Source organism: Cyrtonyx montezumae, unplaced genomic scaffold, assembly GCF_038088225.1.
Source record: "Cyrtonyx montezumae isolate F1298 unplaced genomic scaffold, pur_monq_1.0 scaffold_34, whole genome shotgun sequence".
Taxonomy (NCBI): Eukaryota; Metazoa; Chordata; class Aves; order Galliformes; family Odontophoridae; genus Cyrtonyx; species Cyrtonyx montezumae.
This window is the reverse complement of record NW_027072039.1, coordinates 3,596,365-3,619,855: the sequence shown is the minus strand read 5'-3', so window position 1 is coordinate 3,619,855 and position 23,491 is coordinate 3,596,365. Positions and strand designations below refer to the sequence as shown.

The 23,491-nt window shown below is 43.6% G+C and overlaps 1 protein-coding gene across 1 annotated transcript; it reads left to right on the top strand.

Moving 5' to 3' along the window:
- Positions 1-23,491, top strand: KIAA1958 (KIAA1958 ortholog). The gene is made up of 3 exons (XM_065745207.1): positions 1-1,232; positions 16,609-18,174; positions 23,422-23,491. Exons 1-2 carry the CDS (start codon positions 77-79, stop codon positions 17,652-17,654), a joined length of 2,202 nt encoding a protein of 733 aa, XP_065601279.1. The 5' UTR covers positions 1-76; the 3' UTR covers positions 17,655-18,174; positions 23,422-23,491.

Genomic DNA, 23,491 nt, shown 5'->3' with positions numbered 1-23,491 from the left:
AAGTGCTAAGACCCTGTTGCCTAAACTCTTGTCTCCAGCTGACTTCTAGCCAGCCGAGCTCTGCTGATCCTGCACCATGGAGGACTGCCTTCACACCTCCTCTGAAAACCTCTCCAAGCTGGTGAGCTGGGCCCACAGCCACGGGACCATCTGCAGCCTCATCCCCAACCTCAAGCACCTGCTGTCCGAGGGGGCCCACGGCAACCTGACTGCCATGTGGGGCTGCAGTGCCGGCCATGCCTACCACTGGCCCCTGGCTGCCACTTGCCGGGCCGGCTCCCAGGAACGTGTGTGCTTCCAGGACAGCCGCAGCTTCAACTCAGACAGTCCCAGCATGCTGGGAGTGCCCTCTGAGGCACAGGCCAGCCCACTTGAGCGTTACCCAGGCCGGCCAGGGAAGGCCAAGCTGGACTGCACCCGCACCCGTGACTCCTGCGACTTCTCCTACTGCAGCGAGCCCTCGGAGCTGGGCGAGCCGGTGGAGGAGTACGAAGATGAAGCCACTCTCTTCGACATGGTCTGCGAGTCCTCTGTCACGGATGAGGACAGCGACTTCGAGCCGCACCTCCACCGCATGCCCGGCGGCCCTCGGAAGCGGCCACCTGCTGGGCTCCCCGCTGCTGCCCAGGCCCAGCCAGCCGACGAGGGCAGCGGGGAGGTTCTCCTCAAGAAGATCAAGCAGGAGCTGCCCGAGGACTACTACATCGTGGCCAACGCTGAGCTGACGGCTGGTACCGACGGGCCGGCCCTGGCTCTCACCCAGATGTCCAAGCCCAAAGCACCAGTGCAGGCCGGGCCCTCTGGCCTAGGCCCTGCCAGGGCCCTACCCGTGCCTGCTGCTGGCCCTGACCCTGACCCTCAGCACCTCTGTGCCTCCCCACCTGGCCCACCCCGGCTCCCTGCGCAGAGACCTCCCCGAGGTGCCCTGGCTTCTCCGGCCCGTGGGGCAGGCAGTGGTCCCCCACCCGCCCTGCAGGCACCAGCCACGAGCTCCAACGCCACCGTCGTGGGGAAGGCCATCAGCATCCCACTGTCAGCCCTGCAGCTGCCTGGGCAGGAGGAGGCCCCAGCTACAGAAGAAACCCTTCTGCCTGCCCCACAGCCAGCCCTAGGGGGTGGTGAGGCAGCTGTGTCACCCTCGGTGAGTGCAGAGCCCGAGGTCAGCTCCAGCCAGCAGCAGCCCCCTGCTGCCCCTGCTGCCACCCCCGAAGCTGCAGTCCCATCGATGCCAGGTAGGAGCCTGGGTGAAAGTGCAGTATTGGGGTTCCCCAGCTTGGTGTGAGGGGGCGACTGGGGAGGAAGACGACTGTTTTTCCCTATTTCTAGAAGTTTTCATATACCTGTCATCTCCTTCCTTTTTTTTTTTTTTTTTTTTTTGTCCATCTCTTGTGACTGAGCAGTGAGAATTGGCCCAAATGACAATGCTGAATGATTGTCCTGCCCCGGTCTGCAGGACAGCTCCATGTCGGATGCAGGTGATTCTGGGGCAGGGGAGGTCTGGAGCTAGGTGAAGGTGGCACTGGCTTTGCCCTTCCAGGAAATGAGTGGAATGGAGGAGGTGAAAGCAGGAGGGAGATTATGCTGTGCACCCTTGCTGGTTCAGCCTAGAGATGTCTGCTCAGTCAGAGCAGAGTTGCATAATAGGGGGTGGTGGGAATTACCTTTACTCAATCCCTTTGGTAGCTGCTTTGCTATTAAACAACTAATGTGACTGCCTTGGTGAACCTGGGCAACCAGGTTGGTTGAATACTGCTGAATCTATTAATTAGCAAGAGCCTTCAAGTCTTGCTAGATAAAGCACCTGGAATTCTTAAAGACCTGGTTTGACTAAGCAAAACCCTACTAATTAGGCAAGATGGTTGTTGTCTCAGTTATGGCAAAGCATATTTCACCTTGTGATTCCTATTTCTGCACCTGTGAGAAGTTACTTTTCAGTAGTCCTGTCCTGTAACAGTTTGGAAATCTGTCTGATTCTGATCAGATTCTGCATATATAAATACGAGAGATATGGGGTGCCCCATGTCAATCCAAACTCTGTGATACACCTACTTGCTCTGCATTTCTCAGTTTATAGGACGTAACTGCTGTGTACACTAGAGCTGGTTTATACCAGCCTGTCCCTGCACCTTGCACCATCTCCAGCTTGCAGGTTGGGGCATGCAAACACAAACCTAGGCAGGCTTTTGCTGTTCACATGCATGTGTTATCTTGGAGAGGAATTTGCTTTCAACAGATGCATTAAAAACAAAACATAACAAAACCAAACAAACAAAAAACCCCAAAGAAGAAGAAGAAAAAAAAAAAAAAACAAAACCAGAAAAAAGCAATACACACATGCTCACATAAAATTTTCAAACTAGTTTTATCAGGATTAGCTGGGTTGAAGGCCTGAAACCTTTTTGAGTACCCTTCTGTGTTCTCAGGTGCTGAACAAGGGCAGCAACTGCTGTTACCACTGAGTATATGTGGACATAGTCCCATGGTTTCTACCCAGAGCAGGGTTGGTCCATATCCAGTGTGTCTCTATAAGGACACAGTGAAGTATCTAGATTTACACCCACTGTGTAAACCCCTCAAAACATCATACTACTGCTTGCATAGACAGCAGCATCAGATCAGCATGCTGCCCAAATTCCAGTTCAGTCAATTACACCCTTAATTCTTGAATTTCATGTACTATTCTCAACGTGTGACACATGGTTCCTCTGGTATAAAGCCTGGTATAATGTTGTAATATGCTGTTCCTGTGCTCAAATGTATCCGTGGGTCAGCTTGTGTAAAATGATGGATAAACAACTGCCACTTCAAACTGTCAAGTCTTTAATTTTATATATCTACCTCCTTTGGAAAAGAAGTGCTGGCATAGGTCTGTGGGCTGCAGAGAAGTGGGTAATGTGGCACGTGAATTTATTGCAGTTTCATGGTTCTGCACAGCATATTCTTGCAGCTAGATGGTGAAGCTCTGATTAAAGATTCTAGCATGTTTATTGTTGATGTGCAGTAATATTGTTAGATTTATTTAGCAAACAGAGATATACTGGCAGTGTTGCACAATATATAAAATCTGAGCAATACTGAACTGGAAGAAGAATTTAATCTGTCCTCTATGAAAATGTTTCTGTCTAAACAGAAAGACAATGATTAGTACAGTTCTTGCATAAAAGAAGGCAGGAAATAATCAAACAAAAGAGCCTGGAGCTACTATTAGTTTATCAACTCAGTCAATGTTTTGACAACAAAGATACAGTTATTTTATTTATTCAGTGGCAACTGAATGTGGCAGAGGCTTTGCAAAGGTATTTTTGTGTCTTAGAAGTGAAGCAGCATTGGATGTTAGGTGCTGATTTCTGTTGGGTTCAGGTCTCTATCTGAGCACTGCAGGATATACTGAATTATTTTTGTTAAATTCAAGCCATAGTATATGAACATTTATATCTGTAGTCCAACACTAGTCTTAACACTCAATACAGGAGAAGCAAAGCTTTCTGTGAGCACACATTAAAAATGTGAAATCCACATGCACAGAATGTGCAGAAACCACAGAGTCTTGGATAGGGATGGAAAACAAAAAATGCTATAAATGAAATGGCCACGTGTGTTGTTTCTGTCAGAAGCACAGCAAATCAGTGTGTGGGTCACCCTGGCCAAATGGGCAGAGAGCTGGTTGGTCCTGCAGTCTGATCACAGCAAGGTGCTGGTGGGGGTTGCAGCCCCAAAAATTGGTCAGTTGCATGTGTTTGTGTAATGTCAGCATTGCATTTTCTCTTCCCAACTTTCCCTCCTGTACCTGAGCATGATCACTGTAAAATATGGTACATCTTGGAGTTGAGTGATGGTTGTGGAGAGTTCTTAAGTTCATCTCTTGTATGATGAACTTAAGAACTCTCCACAAACATCACTCTGTAATTGTATGGGTTTAAAATCAGTAGGGGCTCAGGTCCTTGTGTTCATAAGGTTCATGGACATCGAATGATTCAGGAAAGAAAGGGATCCTTGGACCTCATGGGATGCTGGTAGTAACTAAGTTTGGCTTAAACTCTGAAATCACTGTTAACGTGGCAAGTAAAAAAACTGTGCCAGGCAGCACATTCCAGAGAAGTGCAAATAAGTGCAAACAAGAAATAAAAAATGCCTTTTTTTTTAGAGGTATTTGAAGTGTCAGCCATATATACATAAAGGCCAAATTAATCCCAGCTGTAATCTGTCCAGTGAAACTGTGCCAAGAATGAATGCAACACAAGGCAAATAATCACATCAAGGAAACTTTACTTTTAGCCCTTCCAGGAACACTTGAATAATTGCTGATATTTTAATGTCTACAGAGATTGATGACTTTGAGTAAACTGTATGCTGAACTCTTTCTCGAGGAATGTATACTGCTGAATGTGGTCAAAGGAGCAATTAGTTTCTTGCTCTTTGTGTTGGTGTAAAGACTTCAGAGTGCACTGGACCTAGGCTCTTTAGGCCACATCATTGATTCCTGTTACTTCCCGTAGCTCAGCAAAAAATGTGTGCTGAGATAAATAATTACAAAAATGTTGTGCTTTTGTTTTTTAAAAGAATAAAATTAGGTAATTATATTTTAACTCATCAGCAACAAGGATCTGGTGATTTAATTAACCACCTCCTGCACTGCCATTGCTTTTTGATCTTACAGTATGGGTTTGCCAGTCCTCTCCAAGAGGAACCTAGGACAGGCTTAAGAACTGGGCCCACATGAAGACAATGAGATTATCAAAGGCCAAGTACAAGATCCTGCACCTGGATCAGGGCAATCCTGGATATATGAACAAACTGGAAGAGGAAGTCACTGAGAGCAGCCCCGTGGGGAAGTTGTTGGGAGTTCTGGTGAGCAAAAAGGTGGACATGAGCCAGCAGTGTGCACTTGCAACCTAGAAGGCCAGCAGTATCCTGGGTTGCATCAACAGAGGGATGGCAGCAGGGAGAGGGAGAGGATTGTCCTCAACTGCTCTGCCCACATGAGGCCCCATCTGGAGTACTGTGTCCAGGTTTGGGGCTCCCCAGCATGAGGAAAATGTGGAGATGTTGGATCAGATCCAGAGGAGGGCCACGAGGCTCCTGTCCTGTGAATAAAGGCTATGGCTTGTTCAGTCTGGAGAAAAAAAAGGCAGCAAGGAGACCTTGTTGAAACCTTCCAGGACTTAAATGAAGCTTATAAACCAGGAGGAAGACCCAACTTTTTACATGTTTTGGTAGTGATAGGACAAGTAGAAGCTGCTTCAGCCTTAACAAGAGAACATTTTTGTAAGACGTTAGGAAGTCTTACTCAGAGAGTAGTAAGGCACTGGAACAGGTTGGACAGAGTAGCTGTGGATGCCCCATCCCTGAAGGTATTCAAGACCAGGTGGGATGGGGCCCTGGACAGCCTGATCTGGTGGGAGTCAACCATCCCACAGCAGGCATTTGGAACTGAGTGGGCTTTCAGGTCATTTCCAACCTAAGCTATTCTATGATTCCTTGGTTATCTTTAGAATATTGTAAAGGACTTCTGTTTAAAAGGAGGATAGTGTCATAAAAAAGGCCACGCTCAGCATCAGCAGTAGCAGCAAAGTCATATCTTTGCTTTCATCAGTGGAGTCCACGGCACGAAAACTGAATTTAAAGAATTAAAAGTTTTGTACTAATAATTCTAATATTAGAGTATGTTTTGTGAGACTCTTCCTACAAGAAGTTTTTATCTTGTTGTTAACTCTGGAAGGAAAGCCCTGAATACTCTTAACATCTCAGTGAATATATAGAATTCACTCAGTGAACACTATAAAATATTTAGATATTGACTTTAGTATATTTATCAACATTTCAAATTCTACATGTGCTTACTGTGGTAGAAGTTTCTTTCAGATGTAAAAGGCCTCATGCCAGTCTTTTTGCAGCCTTGGAAGACCAACAGTGGACTTCTCATGCAGAGGGGGGGATCTCCTTGCTGCCCTAAATATTAAATATTTATGAAACGATGCAACTTTGCACACAAAAGAGAGGGCTGATGCTTTTAAAAGGTAAGGAATTAAAATATGAATCCTCCAGAAATACCCCTTGTGGCAAGACCCTGGCAATATCAAAGGATTAAATCTGTAAAACATGTAGAGTTCATCCGCTGGTTGGAGGTATTCTCTGGGCTCCTGAACAGAAGAATTGCATCACAGAGAATTATTGAAACTTAATATAGATATACTTTTTCAGTGTTAAGGTGATGTGTCATATCGTAAGAGTAACTGGCAACTTCAGTAAATGCTTTTGTTCTAGATCATCACTGCTCATTTCAGGCTTGGAAACTTCCTGTTATCTCTCAACACTCTGACATAAAATGCAGAAAAGCAGAAGATGGAAAGGAAGTGGAAAGGAGAAGTAGAAATTCACCCTTTTTACAAGACCAGCAGGATTAGATGCTGTGCTTTTTGCTACCTAAACAGACCTCTGCTCTGTGCAAAGTTCTGTGTTTTTTGATACTGGTGTTTAATTAAAGAAAGTCCAGTGCATGTTCCAGCAGTTCTGTAAAGATGTGTAAAAAACAAAGCAACTCAACATTTCTGTTTTTCAGTGCTCATAGATTTCTTTGTTCTTTCTGTAGAAAGAGATGTCTTCGAGGGGTGTTTTGTCAGATTGCCTTCAGAAAACTTGTTAACAGATGTCACTTTTACCATTCCCTGTTTAATTTTTTCTGTTCTCGTGGTGTGATTTATGAGGCTCTAAGAAAGAATAGAGAGGCAGGGTGAGTTCAGATTGGGATCTGCAGAGGAGACAGAGTTCAGCAGACAAGATAGGCACTGATCCTGGAAAGGCCTCATGTGTGTGCCCTTCTTTTGCACTTTGGATGGGATTCTGTAACAGAAAGGAAACACAGGGCATGGCTTTTAGGTCAGGATACTCAATGAGAGTGCCTTCGCACTTGGAACATTACTTAATAAGTTTGTCTGCAGAAGAACTGCCTCACACATGTCTTCAAGTTTTAAGCTTTTAACAGTGGGACTAAACCAAGGGGACAGCTGTCTTCAGCTGCCTCTGTAGTGGGAGCATGGCTTTTTAGCATAAGATGTTCTGTAAAACAAGCACACAGTGACTCCTTATTTTTTCAACTTCCCTCTTGGTAAGTATTGTGTTGCGTCCTCTTATTGTGCTTGCAGTGAAGCTAGAACACCTTTTAATGTGAAACATCAGTAAAAAAAACTTAGTCTGCTTTCTTCCTACTTAAGTAAAATTGAATACAGAATCTGTTTGCAGTTTTCAAGTGCTTGGAAAAGAGAAACACGGGGGTAGATTATTTCATCATGGCTGGCCCAGCACAGGGTAATGCATGCTAAAGAAAGCAGATCCTGGAAGACACTGAAACATGCTGCTATCTATCTTTCTTTGATGAACATGATGTAATGAAGTAATATTTCAGATCATCCAGAGAAGTTGTGGATGCCCCAGCCCTGAAGGCTCCATCCTAACCTGGCCTGCTAGGTGGCAGCACTGCCCACGCCAGGAGATTTGAAGCAGCTGAACTTTGAAGGTCCCTTCCAACCCAAGTCTTTCCATTTTTCTTCAGTAACCAACTCTTATGCAGTACCCTTGCCAGGAGCTTAGCAGTGCTTTCTGAAGCATGTCTGTAAACCCTACCTTATACAGTAAAAGCAGATGTCAGTATGACAGTAGAAGTTGACTCCAATCCTGAGCCACTAGCATGGAAGAGGGCACCTGTTGGAAGGTGACTAAACCTCTGAAGATGTGCTAAACCTCGACATCCCTGGAGACACAAAATCTTCAGCAAGGTGGAAGAAGTGGTGTTGTTCTGCTGATTTCTTCAAAACCAGAGTTTCATGATGGTTCATATTACAAATGGGACTAGGACATTCTGAGGTGATGAAGAGTTATGCCACAATGAAACTCACTGTGGAGCTTTGGTGTGAACACCAAGCACTGCCTTGGAAAATGTTTATGTTTCTGCTAGAGACAAAGGCTTTCTGCAGACACAGATGTGTTTTCAGAGAACACTTCAAGAGGAACCAGCTGGATTTACTTGCAGTTCTCAGTGAAATTGTGTGGAAGGAATAAATGAAAGTTTTGAGATTTGCAGCTAAGGACTGCTGATAATTAGCAGGAGCTCGAGGATTAATCTAACTAATGAAACATGGAAGATGGTATCAACAGCTTTAGTGGTGCCTCTCCCAAAATTCAAAAAGTACCTTAAATGTACTTTTTTTCCTCTCTACCTGGGTTATTTTTATTTCACAGGCCTTTAATGCATCTCTTAACTTTTGAATTGTATTACCTGTGTTACATACTTTCATACTCTGCCTTCACTGTTCTTTTTTCCATCCACACATATAGACACAGACAAGTACTGTGTATCTTTCTGTTCTTTACACTTGAATATATTTATTTAAACTGGAGGTGACACTGTGGTCTGCTGTGGCTTTGCATTAACTAGATCTTCATGATGAAAGCGTGCAGCCATTGATTAATGTTAAACATTTACTTGACAAATTGTCATGGGAAAGAAAAAAAAAGAAAAAAAATAGAAAAAGTTGACATTCTGTTTTTATTGAAGGAAGGAAAAAAAATGATTCAGAGATAAGTTGACCCAGGTCACATCACCCCAGGGCAAAATCTGAAGCGTTGCTGAGTTATTTCAAGCAGGACATTACAGAACCTAAAGATACTGCTTGTGGACAATTAAGATACTCATCTGATCTCTGAATAGCTGGCTTCACTTTTCTCCTTGCCCTCACCCCTGTTCCATCTGGATATTTGCCTGATCTCTGATTTAGTCCAGCTGGCTGGTCAAGTTTGCCTGAATGAGTGAGCAACAGAAGTGTGGAATAATTTCTTCCTGCTCATGACTTGGTACAGTATTCCTCTGGCTGCAGTGAGCTCCATCCTTCAGTGGTGTGGGTTTCCTAGGTTATGAGGATTTTCTTCTGTCCTTGACTCTTTAGAAATGGAGTATTACAAGTTGTTTGGAACTGCTGTCTCTAACTGCCTGCAACTGACAGTACCTCCAAGAAAACAAATTACCAGGCAGGAAAGTTACTCTATGTTTTACAGCTCTGCACTGTATAGCTGGTATGTGCTCTGCTTTTTGCTTGTAGCTTTCCATTTCTCTTTTCTCTCTGTAGAAGGAGTTATCTTGTTGCCTGTTTCACCTCTCCTGAATGCAGACAGCCCTTGGAAACTTGTCGACAAATACCTTTGTCCCATTTACCATTCACCTGCATAGTTGTTAAATACATCAGATTGCTTTTTGTGCTAGTCCATGATAAAACATCAGTGTATACTTGTATATACTACACATCCATAATTATGTTCATTAAGTTGTACCCCAGGTTATACTCTTTCTTGAATTAGTGTGTGTCATTTTTGTACGAATCCATTCAATAGCAGGGGAACTGTTTGTTCCTGTGGTGCACAGGAGAGTAAATTATTTTTATGGAAATAGCAATACAATCCAAGCAGGAAAAGTTTGACATTGTAATTACAGAAGAGAGCTAATAGCAATACTCTGAGCAGCAAAGAGGTGTGTTTGTGTGCGTACGCTCCGTGTGCACGCACATATCTAGAAATAATTTGAAAGCCCTCAATTTATTTAAACAGACTTTCTTCAAAGACAGCTGCAAAATATGGCTATGTGTCTATTCAATTAAAGTCTGACAAAATAAGTTTAAACATGTATTCAGGGGCAGACACAAACAAGCTGTGCCAGGAGCATCAGACTGAAAGCGCCTGCGTGTTCCTTGTCTGTGCTCTGTGCGGGATGCCCAGCTGTTCCCACTGGGACTGCTGTGTCTCCAGGGCAGTGTGCCTGCTTTGGCCATCCACAGTGTGGGAGCAGCTGCTTGGCCTCCTCTGATGCCTTTCTCTCAGCTGTGATGCATTCAGATCTTTGCCCTTGCCCAGCTGCTCAGTCTCCTACAGGCTGGTAGAGAAGCTTGAGGTCTTTGAACTTCCACCCCTGGTGGAAGGAAGGAAAGGTCCTGCAATATGATTTTTTGGGTACGTGTGCTGTGTGCCATGTTACCAAAAGTCTGTCCTGCAACACCTACAGCAGACAGTTCAACCAGAGCAGGAAAGGATACCTTTTGATTCACTACCAAGGGCACTTTAATAAAATAGAGGGGGAAAAGTCCGCAGTCTCTAATAAGCAATACATCAAATAAGCACTGTCAGCCTGTGCAGAGGGCTCTGCAGCATGATTTATTACATTAATTACAGTCATGTGGGCCTCTTGCTCTTAAGTCTGAAGCTGCTGTCACATTCGAGACTTGATTTAAGCATACATTTTGGCCGAGACTAAAATACAGTTTATTATGATTACTGTAATAAAATATTTATTTCATACTCCTTTTCTTTGTTTCACTGCTCGTTGTCCCAGTTAGCCTGCCTCATTCCAAATCTGTGATGTGCAGTCAGATTTCAGATGATGAGGATCCTCATCTGTTTTTCATCTCTCCCTTCACTGTTGTTCTTTTTTTTTTACACCTCTTTGTTCTGATCCTCCCTTCTCTCCCCTTCATCTTCATTTCCCACTTGTAATTCCCAGCTCTGCATCTCACTGCTGTCTGGAGTGAATCAAAAGCAGCCAAACTTCATAGCCTTAGCTCATCCCTCTGAGACCTCTTGCAGTGATTTCTCAATTATACTTATTAAAGATAGGTCTGAACTGCAGTGACATGGCTATGTTGGTAGGCTGTAGCAGAGAGCTTGCTGGGCCTGTGGTGATGTTGCATGCAAACAGAGGACCACTCTGTAAGTAAAAACCTGTTTGTGTCCTGTTTCCAGTTATTCTATCACAAGGCTTGCAACTGTAGAAAGAACTCAGGGTGTGAGACTGTATGTTGTTTGACAGGTTTGGCCCATGGTAATACACAGGCTGAGGGGAAGAATCTTCAGTGACTTTGTGCAGTGTAAGCACATTGTCCTTGTAGTTGCACAAGCAGGCAGCAGCCTTAATGTTCTTTCCTCATGCTACTTTTCTTGCAGACACAAGTCTTAGACAAAAATTATGTCCCCAGAGGTCTCCTGATACCCTTATCAGTTTTATGCCATGGTGCAGGATCCGTAATGCATGGAAACAGCTCAGCTTAGAGATTGTTGTGGCACAGAATTCCGTGGGCCCAAATCTTTCACATCACAGAGTAAATTGGCACCCGTGGCTTTGTGCAAGCCAGCCCACTCTTTAGATTCCTTAGCACTTGCAGGATTCATTTATAGACGTAACTCCATCATTCCCTGTGAGCAAATAAGGGTAGAAACCTCATGGAGAATGTGGAGCTCTCTTTCTCTGTTTTAAAATGGATTTTTTAACATGAGAATTTGTATTTTCCACCTAGTGCTTCACTATCTTTCAAACAACAAATGTCATCCAACAAAGGAGATTCTTTTCACATCCTTTCAGGTGTTTTTCCCCTCATTTTGAGTTGTTCCTGTGTTTTCTTCTCATAGCAACTTTTCAATGTAGTCATCTCACACACATGACTGTTGTTCAGTCTTGCTCCTCTACTGCCATCTGAACACATAATGACTGGCTGATCTCTAAATTTCTGTTCAGGCACATACACACAGGGACTGCAAAGCAGGAAGCACTCACTATATGCTTTGCTGAACTGGGGATGCTTTCTTTGGTGCTGCCAAGCAGGCCATGTCTACTTGGAAAATGAATGCTTCAGTTCTGCAGTGCCACATCCAGCTTCCAGTTCTTTATTTAAGTTAGACGAGTGCTGACATACCCCTAGTCCCTTCTGCTATAGGTTGTGTAGTTAAGTAACATGCTTTGACAGGGCAGCTTTTCATTGTATTGCTGACAAGTCTGGGGTAAAAAAATAAGAATATTTTCTAGTGTTAAGTATTTAACCTGAAGAAAACCTTTAGCAAAAAAAAAACAAACAAAAAGCTTTTGGCCTTAGTGCTACATTGAGATCAGTAGTTGAAGGGTTCTCAGTGGAGTCTGATGTATTGGTAGAAAATTATTAACTTATGCAAAGGTACGTTTGCAAACATAAATCTGGCATTTGCTTCACATTTTGTCGCATTTTGCCACTTAGCAACTTTAAAGTTAAGTTTAATTGAACATCAATTTGAGTTTAACTGGTCTGCCTGCCTTTTTTATTTTATCCTGAGCACTGAAAGATAAATACTTACGTGTTAGAAGTGAACATAGCTTTAGAAAGTTCACCTGTTATTCTGGCAGTAAAGGAGTTTCACATTTTTGGAAAACATATCTAGTAGTACTAGTTTGATGTAGAGAAAACTCACAGAATCATGAAGCTAGGACACCTCCCAGCAGATCAGACTGCCCAGGGCCCCATCCAAGCTGGCCTTGAGCACCTCCAAGTAGTCCCTGGAGCACTCCTGACTGCAGTGTTCACTAGACATTGCTAGTATCTGCTGCACAAAAGATCCTATTGGTCATAGGAGGATGTGCATTCTCAATCCCTTGTCATGGCTCCAGGTTTTCAGGTATCTGAGGATGATGCAGTAGTCTCAATAATATTGGTGAGTATTTTATTGTTGGCTTTGCACCTTTCATCTTTTTTCAGCTGTCGTGGCAAGAAAGCAGAGAAAATGAGTGCAAACTAAAAATAGTAAATAAAATGTAGTGGAAACAGGGAACTGTAATTGTTAAACAGAATTTAGTAGCCAAGTCAGATTGGTAAGGCAGAAATTCAAGAAAAAGTGCAGGAGCACTTTCTTCTGCTTCTGTAATCTGCAGCTAACAAGTTAATCCTTTGATCCTGCAGAGCTCAGAAGCTGTTAGATGTCATGCCTGATGAAAGTCTCCAGGCAGTCACAGGATTTCCCCTCCTCTTTTGACTGACTCACCGAGCCTAAGCATAAATAGGTATGATATATTATGGCATAGAAAGTGCACTTTATTTGGCCTCAGGACTTTGTAAAAAGCCAGTTATTGTTGGATATGAAATAATTACATTAAAACATATGTGTTTTTGACCTAAGCCTTTGACTACTGCATGTTCGTAGTAGTTGCCCTGACAAATTTAGTCAGGAACAGATTCTAAAAATGCCAGAAATATCAGGAGCAGGCTCTGGCTTACGTGAGTCATTTTAGTGGGCTGTTTATAGCCATGTATTGTGGATGAGGTACCGCTGCAGTTCAGCAATTGCAGAGTGGGGCCAGAAACTATCCTGCAGAGTGCTCGGGGAGAGAGCACTGGGCTCCAGAGTGGAGATATCCTGAGTGTGCTGTGCTTCTTCACTTGAATGAAACCATCGTGGTGAAAGTGGGTCTTCCCCAGAAAGGTGTTTCTATTCAAAGTTCAAATCAGACAGAGGAATGCTGGCTAATTGTATGATTGTCATCCAAAACAAGCTTTTTCTACTGGAGATCTTGTTGACGACCTGATGCAGAATTTGAGTCTGTGTGCAGTAATAGCTAAGGTTTACGACTCCTGTTAATGTTACAGTTCCTCTCTGGATATTAAAAACAGGCATAATTCTGATGTGAACAACAAAAGCAAGTGTTTTTCCCCCACTGTATGTAATTGCAGAGGAGGTTATGTCCTGGTGAGTCTGAGTTTGTCTAAGTGTGCAAGATGAAATAAAAACAACCCTGTGTTTGATAACTCAGCTGATAACGTTAAGTCTTGGCTGTACTAAAATCAGATTATGAAAGATCAGACCACATCTGTTGCTCCGTGGGAAGCATCGTCTCATGGATGTGGGCTAGCCAGAGACACTCAGCTCCCACTGGATCATCTGTGTAATCTCTGCCAAGTCAGTTTATCTCTTTTTCTACTTTTAAGTTCAAACTACTCAGGCAGTTCTTCTGTCAGTTGGGAGTTTACCCCAGTCCAGCAATAAGTTGAGATTTACTGCCATTTTCTGACATGTTCTGGTTTTCTTGGAAATGAAACTCTGATGTGGAGTGAGACAGGGATAACAGCTGTGTGGATCAGATGTTTTGTGTACTGTGCAACTGTGGGCAGGACCTCATGAGATGCATCTCCAAGTCAGTTTGTTTTTTGAGTTTCTGCTCCTGGTCTGTGTAATGGGGAGCAGCATTACCAACTCCTGAAGCTGCATTATTACAGGAAAAGTTATTTGATTAAGCTTGGTTTGGTAGATCAGCAAGAACAATATTTTGGTTTGTTAGTTCTGCTTTGCCAGCCACAACAGATTAGATCGTAATCTGAGAACACAGGTTTTCCCTGTACCCTAACAGCAACATGCACGTAGCTAGGACTACAAGGGGAGTGAAAACATATGTGATATCTTCCCATTCTCCCATCCTCTATCAGTTTACAGCTTAAGCACCTTTCTGATTTGGGAATAATGTCTTGTGTTGAGGAGCACTTTGTAATATTTTTTTTCTGTGCTTTTACCCAGTTTTTGAACCCGTGCATGATAAAAGAGTTCATGATGATGTGAGCAGTGGACACCTAAGAACAAGCAGCTGTATATTGCAGTCATCAGGGGGCTAATGTAGATTTCCACCTGTGTTTTCAGTAGTTTCCAGAAGGACCACTGAAAAAATTCCCAGAAGGTTAAGCCTTGGCCAGAAGAGCTTTTCACCTGTACTCTGTGAGATGCAGCAAGGTGAGACCAAGCAAATGTTTGGAAGCTGCTACACTGGAAATACTCCTGTATCAGAATGAGCATTCACTTTCAATCCCCAAACCCAGAGAAGGCATCAGTTCTCTTTCACAGAATTTCCTGTAGGAAACCAGAGGTGTGTGGAGTAGAAGGATTTATTGTAAATATTAGTTGGGTTGTGTTTTTTTTTCTCTTCCCTTTACGTACTCAAATTTGTCTCAGCTCTGACGTTTTCTGGTTTTTGCTTTTCTCTGCCCTACTGGGTGTGGGGAGAGAGCAAGTGACTGTGTGGTGGCTGCTGACCATGGTCAGTCACCACAATAATCAAGAGTGAAATAATGGAATAAGCAAAAGTTGCAGTGTGGTGACAGTAAAAGAATGTTTGGACACAGTTTTTATCTCCGTGGTGGCTGGATTGTATGGTTTGGGGATGGATTATCTTTCAGCACAGTTACTTCGCTTTGGTTAAATAAGGAAGTAGGATTTTGATGACATGAAGAGTAGTGTCTCCTTCCTAAGCTGTTCTAGGCTACAAAGTTTGTCTCAGTTAAGTAAGGCTCATCTGAATCATCTGCTTTTGCTGTAGATAAAAAGCATGTGCAAGATCATGGCAGTGGCTCAGGTGACATCTGGTAACTTTGGTTGTCTCAGACTCTGTCCTCTGAGTCTCACTGTCTCACTGCATGAGTCCCATGCTATGAGATATCTGTGATATTTGAACACTCCCATAGAAAGGGAATAATTCATTCAGTGTTTCAGGGCACTGTTTTGCTCATGCAATATTTAGCATAGTTTTTATAACTGCTAGCTGCAGATATGACAACTTCCTTTGCAGTTTAAGAAAAGATGCCAAAACATAAATGACTGAGTGTCACTGCTGTGTTGTGACAGGGTGTTCTGCAAGAAGTAGTGATTGATGACATGTATAAAACCAAACCATTGTGTGTGCTTTTTTTATTGCAGCAGTACTTAAAACGTGGGCTGTCAGTCAAAGAACAGATTACTTGCACAGCACTATAATAAGTGGTGGTGGGTGCAGTGAACAAGGTCTCAGGGTAAATGTTTGGTTTCTGTGCTTCAAACAGCACTGGCCTGCAGCTAGCCATAAGAAAAGGATCTGTGCTATCCGTTGCTTCAAACATTAGACTTCGTGGTGGGCTGCTTGTAGCTCTTAGATGCTGACATGAAAATTAAAGGACCATCTTTGGAGTCACATCTGAATGCTGTGGTCTGATATGTCACCAGTTGCAAGGACCTTTAAATACAGCTTTATGGAGCAATATAAAGTCGTTTCCTCAATTTGATTTCTTCTTCAAAATGAGAGAAAACGTTCACGATTGCGCTTCATTTGTCAGTGTACAGCTTGATTATGTTGAGAAACTGTATAATCATGTTAAGTGCTGACAGTTTTATTTGATATTTTCTTATGTAAAGTATTAACTAGGTTTTTATTCTTGTGTATTTGTGAATTGCATATCACTGTGTTGCACCTGCTAACTTCTTTCTTACGATGTGCTGCATTATTTTGTAGCGTGCACTTCTGCTTATACTTACTGGCTCTTTAGAAATGTGTCTTATTAAAGACAGTGGTAATATTGTAAACGTAAGACTTTGGTTATTTTTTGTAGAAAAGGGACTGGGACCAGTACAGCCTGTGAGTCAGTTCACAATGGGCTCATTACTCAAATTGGGCCCGTTACGTGGCACTGAAGTCCTCTGGAAAGCCTTGCATTTGTTCTGGGAAGCAGATTGCCTCTAATTAAACTTTCCACAGTTTTCCGTGCACAAAACTGTGTCCCAGTGTCACGAGGAGTCCATTTTGTGCCGTATTTACATCATTTTTTTGTGCCTAGTTACATCATTTGTAAAACTGGAGTTGACTTTTCAGTCATGTGGCAAGTATGTAAGGATGCTTTCACGTGCTCTTCGTGAAATTTGTTTTCTTTTTTATTTCTTTTATCCCTTCTTTTAATGGAAATTTCATTTTGGGAAAAACCTTTCACGCAAGCTCACTGCTCCTTCTGCTTTGTTTTGCCTTTTTCCTTCTCCCTCTTCCAGACCAGGATGAGAAAGCAGCAGAGCTCAGCAGGGAGCAGAACGAGAAGACCATTCGCAGCACGCAGACAGCTCTCCGCAATTTCCGGGAGTTCCTCATCTCCAAATATCCCTCTGAGACCCGAGAGATCTATGTCATCCCCTGCAAGGAGCTCGATGCCTACCTCGCTTCGTTCTTTGTGGATGCCAGGCAGAAGGATGGGTCTGAATACGAGCCAAACAGTCTGGCCAACTATCAGTGTGGGCTGGAGCGATATCTCAAGGAGCACAGGTATGGGTACAGTATTACCAGGGATAAGGAGTTCAAGAGGTCCCAGGAGGCCCTAAAACAAAAGCAGATAGAGCTGAGGTGTAAAGGTAAAGGAAACAAGCCACACAAATCCATGAAGCTCACCTTTGCCGATGAGCTTATCCTGCGCAAAAGAGGCTTGTTGAGCCGGTACAATCCTGAGGGGCTCTTGAACCTTGTCTGGCTGAACAACACCAAGGCATTTGGACACTGCACGGGTTTTCATGGGTCGACCCTCAAATGGGGAGACATCCGACTGCGGGTGACAGAGACTGGGTTGGAGTACCTGGAGTGGATGGGACCGGATAATGGAGATATCAATGCCAAGAGCAAGAGAGGTGGGACGGACTCTCGGGTGTATGCCACCCAGCACTCCCCACAGACCTGTCCCGTGCAAGACTACAAGGAGTACGCCCAGAGGCGGCCTCCAGCCATGCGCTACGAGGACGCACCTTTTTACCTGTCAATCAAACCCGTTGTCAACTTGGCTGCCCTTCACTGGTACAATTGCCAAGCCCTGGGGAAAAATAAGCTTGCCAAGATGGTAAAGACAATGTGCGAGAAGGGCAACATCCCTGGTAGGAAGACCAACTTCAGTGTCTACCAGAGCTGTAGCACGCTGTCAGAAGCTCAGAGCAACCAGCTTGTGCTGATCTGCAATAACTTGAGCCAGCAGGCTGCCCAGTCCATGGCAAGCCATACCAATACTGGCAACTTCATAGTGTCAGCATCCTATGACTCTTCCTCTGACACAGCTTGAAAGAGGGGTTTAACCTGGACACATTTTTCTCTTCTCTTTCGTTTCAAGCATTGACTTTGTGCCCAGTAATATACATCAACTGTGATTGTACACTACTCTCCTGTAGCCCTCTCTCCAGTGTTAATTCACTTTATAGAAATATAAAATATATAATATATTTTTCTTTTTACAGATAAGTCAATAGAGATAGTTTAGTAATACTAACATAGTATTTATAGTGTTAATACGAAAATGAAAGTTACTCATGGGTTCTAATATAATTGCAGATTTTAAAAGGACAAAAATGGTTCTCAGGCAACACAAGATAGACTGGAAATACACTTTTTAACATGCACACACCAGTGACTGTAAATCCCCAGGGAAGCTTACATAGCAATTCTATTTAAAAGCATTTTTTTTTGACTTCTTATTTTAACATGGCCTCCTAAGAGTGGAGGAGGCAAACCTACCACTGGCTGCTGCTTCTTACCTGCTGGCTTGTACTTGATCAGAAATACAAGGAAATAAGAGATACATCAATGTAAGTCTGTGAAACCATTTACAAGAAGTTTTCTTTGTTTTTGTGGGGTTTTTTTTTTTTGTTTCTTTTCTTTTTTTTTTTTTTGTGGTGTTGCTCTTTGTTTCCTGAGGCTCATTTATGCCAGATGGAAAAAAAGTCCTAGAGTCAGCAAAAGGCTATTTTTAACTTCTGTTTTTGTTGATGATTTTCTGTGATCAAAATGTCAGTTGTCTGTAGACTAAAAAGTATTTTTAAGAGTAAGGAAAGATATGCTGGCAAAAAAAGTTGTGTGCATAATTTTAACTGTTTAAGCACTGATCATTAGGTTTTTGTCACTGTGTATACTAATTGTAAAATCTACTGACTTTTATCCACTATTTCAGTACTCGTGGGGATGCAGATGTGCAGAAAAAAACATTATCTTATCCCAAACCATCCAGATAAAATGCATCAAGTATGTCTTAAGCCATCATTTGAAACTGGCAAAAAATAACATAGGGAGAATAAGGATAGTTCCATATTTTCTGAGGAAGATTAAAAAGATGAGTAGTTTTAAGCACTGGAAAACAAATCAAAATCACCTACACATAATCTGTTCTCATTGCAGACAATGGAAATTGTGTGCGTGATTCTGAGGGCAGAATTTGATCATTTAAAGCCTTGAAATAATGAATGATGCTATTGTCCCAACTCTGACTTTGTAACATAATTGTTCTATGAGTACAGTGAAAACACTAACAAATTAAGCCTCAAGGAACCGTTACGATTCTTGATTTTTAAAATGGTGAATGATATCCAGTAATTCAGTTTAGCTTATTCAGCAAGTTGCAGATGGAAGTGTTCCACTAGCACACATGTAGAGACATGGTAAGTCTGCAGACAGGTCCCTTGACATGGCCTGGTATCCTCCAAAGTCTGTGAAGGACAGACTCAGCTTATGTCCCATGGGTGTTGCATCAAACTGTTTCTGAGGGCTTGTTTTCTCATTGCATTTGTGTTTCTTCAAACTTCTTTGCTTTTATTTCGTCACATTCCTTCCTATCTTTTATGTTGTTTAAATATGCAACTGTGCAGTAACTTTAATCATCCCTAATTCCAAAGAAAAAGTGAAACAAAAGTAGCAGTAAGAAATAAATGTCATTTAAAACTTGTTTTCAGCGTTGCTAGAATGATTAAAGGTGCATGAAGGAGGTGGCAGAACACCTGTACCTCACTTAATCCTGGAGGTGTGTTTTGGATGGAGGGTGATTAGCAGATAATCCATAGCAGGTTTGAGAACAGAGATTTCCTCTCTCATAAACATCCCTCCTCTCTCCACTGGAAGCTTTGTGTGGGTGACACAGCCTGAGTGATCACTCTGTGCTCTGCACAGCAGAGCTGGTAGAAAGTCTTGGTGACCTGCGTGCTGGCTGTCCCAGGGTCTGGCACATCATGGCATGATAATCACATCTCACCCCTGAGATAGCTGTCTCTCAGAGCTGCAAGGTAGACATTGGTGTGATGGGCACTCAAATTGCAAAGCTGTGCTTTTCTGGCTTGGTTCTGAGGCTTGAGACATAGTGTTGGCACTTCTGAAGTAACTGCCATGGCAAATCTGGTGAAGATGGAGGAGGGGGAGACAGACAGCTGTGGATTCAGTGTGCAGCCAGCCAGTCTGCTGCCCAGCTTCCCGATGAGGCCAGCCAGTTGATTGCTACGAGCACAGCCCTGTCTTTTCATGGCAATGCTTTACATGTGATACAAGTGAAAAGAATTCTGCAAGGCTGATGTTGCTCTCTGTAGGATTTCATTGCTGTTTGCTGCTGAGGACTCAAGTCACTGGTCTCTGTATGCACTGAGTGCTGGGGTCTCATGCTAGAAAGTTCATTTATGATGTCCCATAGAACTCCACCAGGGAGCTGCCAGGAAAGATTTTCCTCTCAATTTCCCCGTGTTCACCTATCAACTAACACAGGACTTGACCCATCTTCCCTTCCTCTGCAGCACTACAAAGCCAGGTACCTGCTGCCCTTCGTGGAGCAGCATATCTCAGCATCACATCTTTCCTCTTCTGCACACCCACCCCTCTTTGCTGGGAAGACTTGCCTTGAGGTTGTACAGAATGCAGTGGCTGACTGCTGTCTCTCCTCAGACCGCACAAAGCATGAAACCCAACAAGCAAATTGTTCTGTTATTATCAGACCTAGGGCTTGGTAATAAAACAGTTTCTTTGGTAGGACTTACTGCTTCACAGTGGGCTGCTTTGTGTGAATTAATAAGTGTGGTAATCCCATACATTTTCTTGTCTCCAAGAAGGCAGATCACTGGCTGCAGATGGGCAGTACTGCTTGTGTTCTCTAAAGTGCTGGTTTACATCTACACTGTCATTCAGCCCCAGCACAGATCTTGACACTGACCTCAACAAGAGGCCCTAAAGTGCTCAGAGGGACCCAGAAAGAGATGGGCACTGCTGGGTTTTAAGCTGGAAGGAAGGAAAAAAAAAAGGAATTCCCATGACTTTTACATTCTCAACTCCACATACTGTCTGAATTGCTTTTCTGCAGTTTTAGGATGGTTTGTGCCTTACTGTGCCACTGCAATGTCTCTGATAATGTTGCCTGTCAGCAACTGTTGCTTGTCTGGTTAGGCAGTAATGTGCGGAGCACATGTGCTCATTGCAGGAGCCTCAGCATTATAGGGCCATGTGTTCTCTGCTTTTTGGCAGCTGCAGTAACTGCAGCCTCCAGTGATGCTGATGGCAGATTGCCTGGCAAATTCTGATGGGGCATCCCCAAATAGACCACTTTTTGAAGTAGTTAGATGCCCACGGCCAAAATATGATACCCAAGTAGTATCGTACTCCAAAAATAGGTATGTTACCTTTGAATGGCATTTAGCACCACGTAGTACCCAGTCTCCATTGGACAGTTGCAAGGAATAGGGTGATGACAGCCTAATTAATTATCATCTGTATTTAGCCCTTGGGAGTGTCATTATCCCACTGGGAGGGAGACTTCTGATTTAAAATACTGTCCTGGTTCTGTCTGTGGTTGGCAGGAGTGTAGTGTCCCAGCTGCTGTGTTGCTTCTAACAGATGGCAACGCAGTTGTTTGCTGTTGTCTCCCAGTGCTTTGAGGGCATCAGAACCTGCTCACCACTAAGTCTTGTGCTCACCATCATGGCATGGATCTGCCCCAGTAAAAAGCCATAGGGAGATGGTCGTAGAATGCCAAGAGCATTGTGTGTGCTTTTTTCATTGGGTTGAAAGAAGCCTTAAAGATCATCTATTCCAACCCTCCTTCTGTGAGCAGGGTTGCTGACTGCTAGATCAGGCTGCCCCAGTTCCCAGCCAACCTGGCCAACCACAGCTTCTCTGGATAACTGTGCCTGTGCCTCACCACCTTCTGAGTAAAGAATTTCCTCCTAATATCTAATCTGCAAGCCCTTGTCTCTGCCTAAGGCCCACCATAACTCTTGCTACCCACTACTTCTTTTCAATGAGGTCCAACCTCTTCAGCTCACTAGCCCAGCAGAAAACATAGCACAAAGAGGGGGAAGTCGAGATAGTTCTTTGCCTGATTACTGATCTGATTCTGCTCAAAAATTGATGTGCAGCTCCAGTGGGAGAGGCAGAGGAAGATGCTCCCTGTTTAAAGACTGCAGATATTGCAGCTTTGGAAACCCATCAAAGGGATGATGCAATGAGAGCATGTTCTGTATAGTTTGCAGCTGTGTTGGTTGCCTTCAGAACCATTTATTGTGCAAGTATTTGTGGCACCATGAGCTTGCATGCAGTGCTTCTGTTCATGACAGTAGGTGAAACTGGAATTCTCAATATCTGGGTTTTGCAAACTGCCTGTTTAATTTTCAAATACAAATTTACACAGCAAAATGTGTTTTTAAGTACAGGAAAATGAAACTGTGTTCTGAACTGCCTTGTAGACTAAATGATGAAGCATATCTAAAACAACACGGGATACTTTCTTCATTTACCCAGTGCAATAATTCTGTGATAGCATCTGTGCCATTGGCATACAGGACAATCTTACAATGGAAGTTGTGTCCCTGATGCACATTCTCCTTTGTGAAGAATGTCAGTGCTTTTGAGCTATTTTGTACTTTCTAGAAGCTGCTCATCACTGGTATTCAGTCTACAGTGTAGTTGCCCACTCATTTCTCTTAGAAAGTAGAGTAGAAAACGAGATGGAGCAGCAAGTTTTATTGCTGCTTGCCCCTTCCTTGCCTGTTCGTGGCAGTCTATCTTCCACCGTGGGTTGTGCAAACAGTGTGTGATGTAAAGACATGGATCAGGAAGAATAGGTGCTGTGGCAGGTGCTGACTGCCCCAGTTCTCAGAGCAGCCCTAAGTAAACTGAGATTCTGGATGCACTGCGTTTCTTCCCCACCCTGCTTGTATTTACCCTTTTTTCTCTCCCTACTTAAGGACATCCCATAAGTGCATTGACTGACACGACTAATGCACCTGGTGTGTGGGCTGGTTATTCCTCCCAGCCATCAGCTGCAAGTGACTGTGGCTGACCAACTGGTCTTCCCCATTCACAACATCCTACTCACAGTCCCTCTGTCCCTCTAACATTCCTCTCTCCTGGAGTTTGTGACACAGGGGAAGGGGACTGCTCCGTGGAGGGCAGCCCTCCCTGCTTCCAAGTGACCTTGTGCTTTGGGGATAACGTACTCAGGGCAGGCTCCCTCACTTTGAGTGCACGTGGTCTGTTGGATACAGCAGCACTCAGAGGCTCACATCTCCCAACACTACTCTTTTCCCTTCTTCTCTGCTTTTTGTGGGAATGCTTTCAAGTCAGAAAAGGAGGTGGAACTCAGTGCTGTGTTGAGAACCAGTCCTGTGTCTGTACACTGGCCTTCCACTGATGTCTTTAAGCCGAGTAGAGATGGCTGATCCTTCTCTGTACATACATCCTGGAGTGACACCAGGGTGGAAATCGGTTTCTCTTAGGCAGTGTGGGTGATAGGAAAGCAGGACCTCCCTGATGCCCTAAGGCCATTTTGAATGTATGGGAAGGAGGAGTGCTGACAGGACACAGAGCTGAGGTTTGATTTGCCTGAAGTGAGCAAATACATGCTAGGTTAGCGGGGATTCAGCTTACACTGCTAAGTGTGGCTGGCAGTGGATCTGCACTTTTAAACTAGGGTTCTTTATTAAACATTAGTGTTAAGAAGGTATTTGTCTTGCCTAATGCGAGTTGCTGTCCTTGTTCTTAAAAAGGGGATGTATTTTTTTATTTTTTTTATTTCTGTGCTTTCATGTAAGTGCTGAATCTGCACGCTCTGCTGAGGAAGAGTGTGAAGAGAAGGCAGTCCAGCATAAAGCATGGCTATCT

Bases quoted from the DNA above. Each gene is read 5' to 3' on its own strand.
- KIAA1958 (XM_065745207.1), top strand. From the start codon at position 77: ATGGAGGACTGCCTTCACACCTCCTCTGAAAACCTCTCCAAGCTGGTG. The intron at 1,233-16,608 runs GTAGGAGCCTGG...TCCCTCTTCCAG, and splicing joins TGCAGTCCCATCGATGCCAG to ACCAGGATGAGAAAGCAGCA.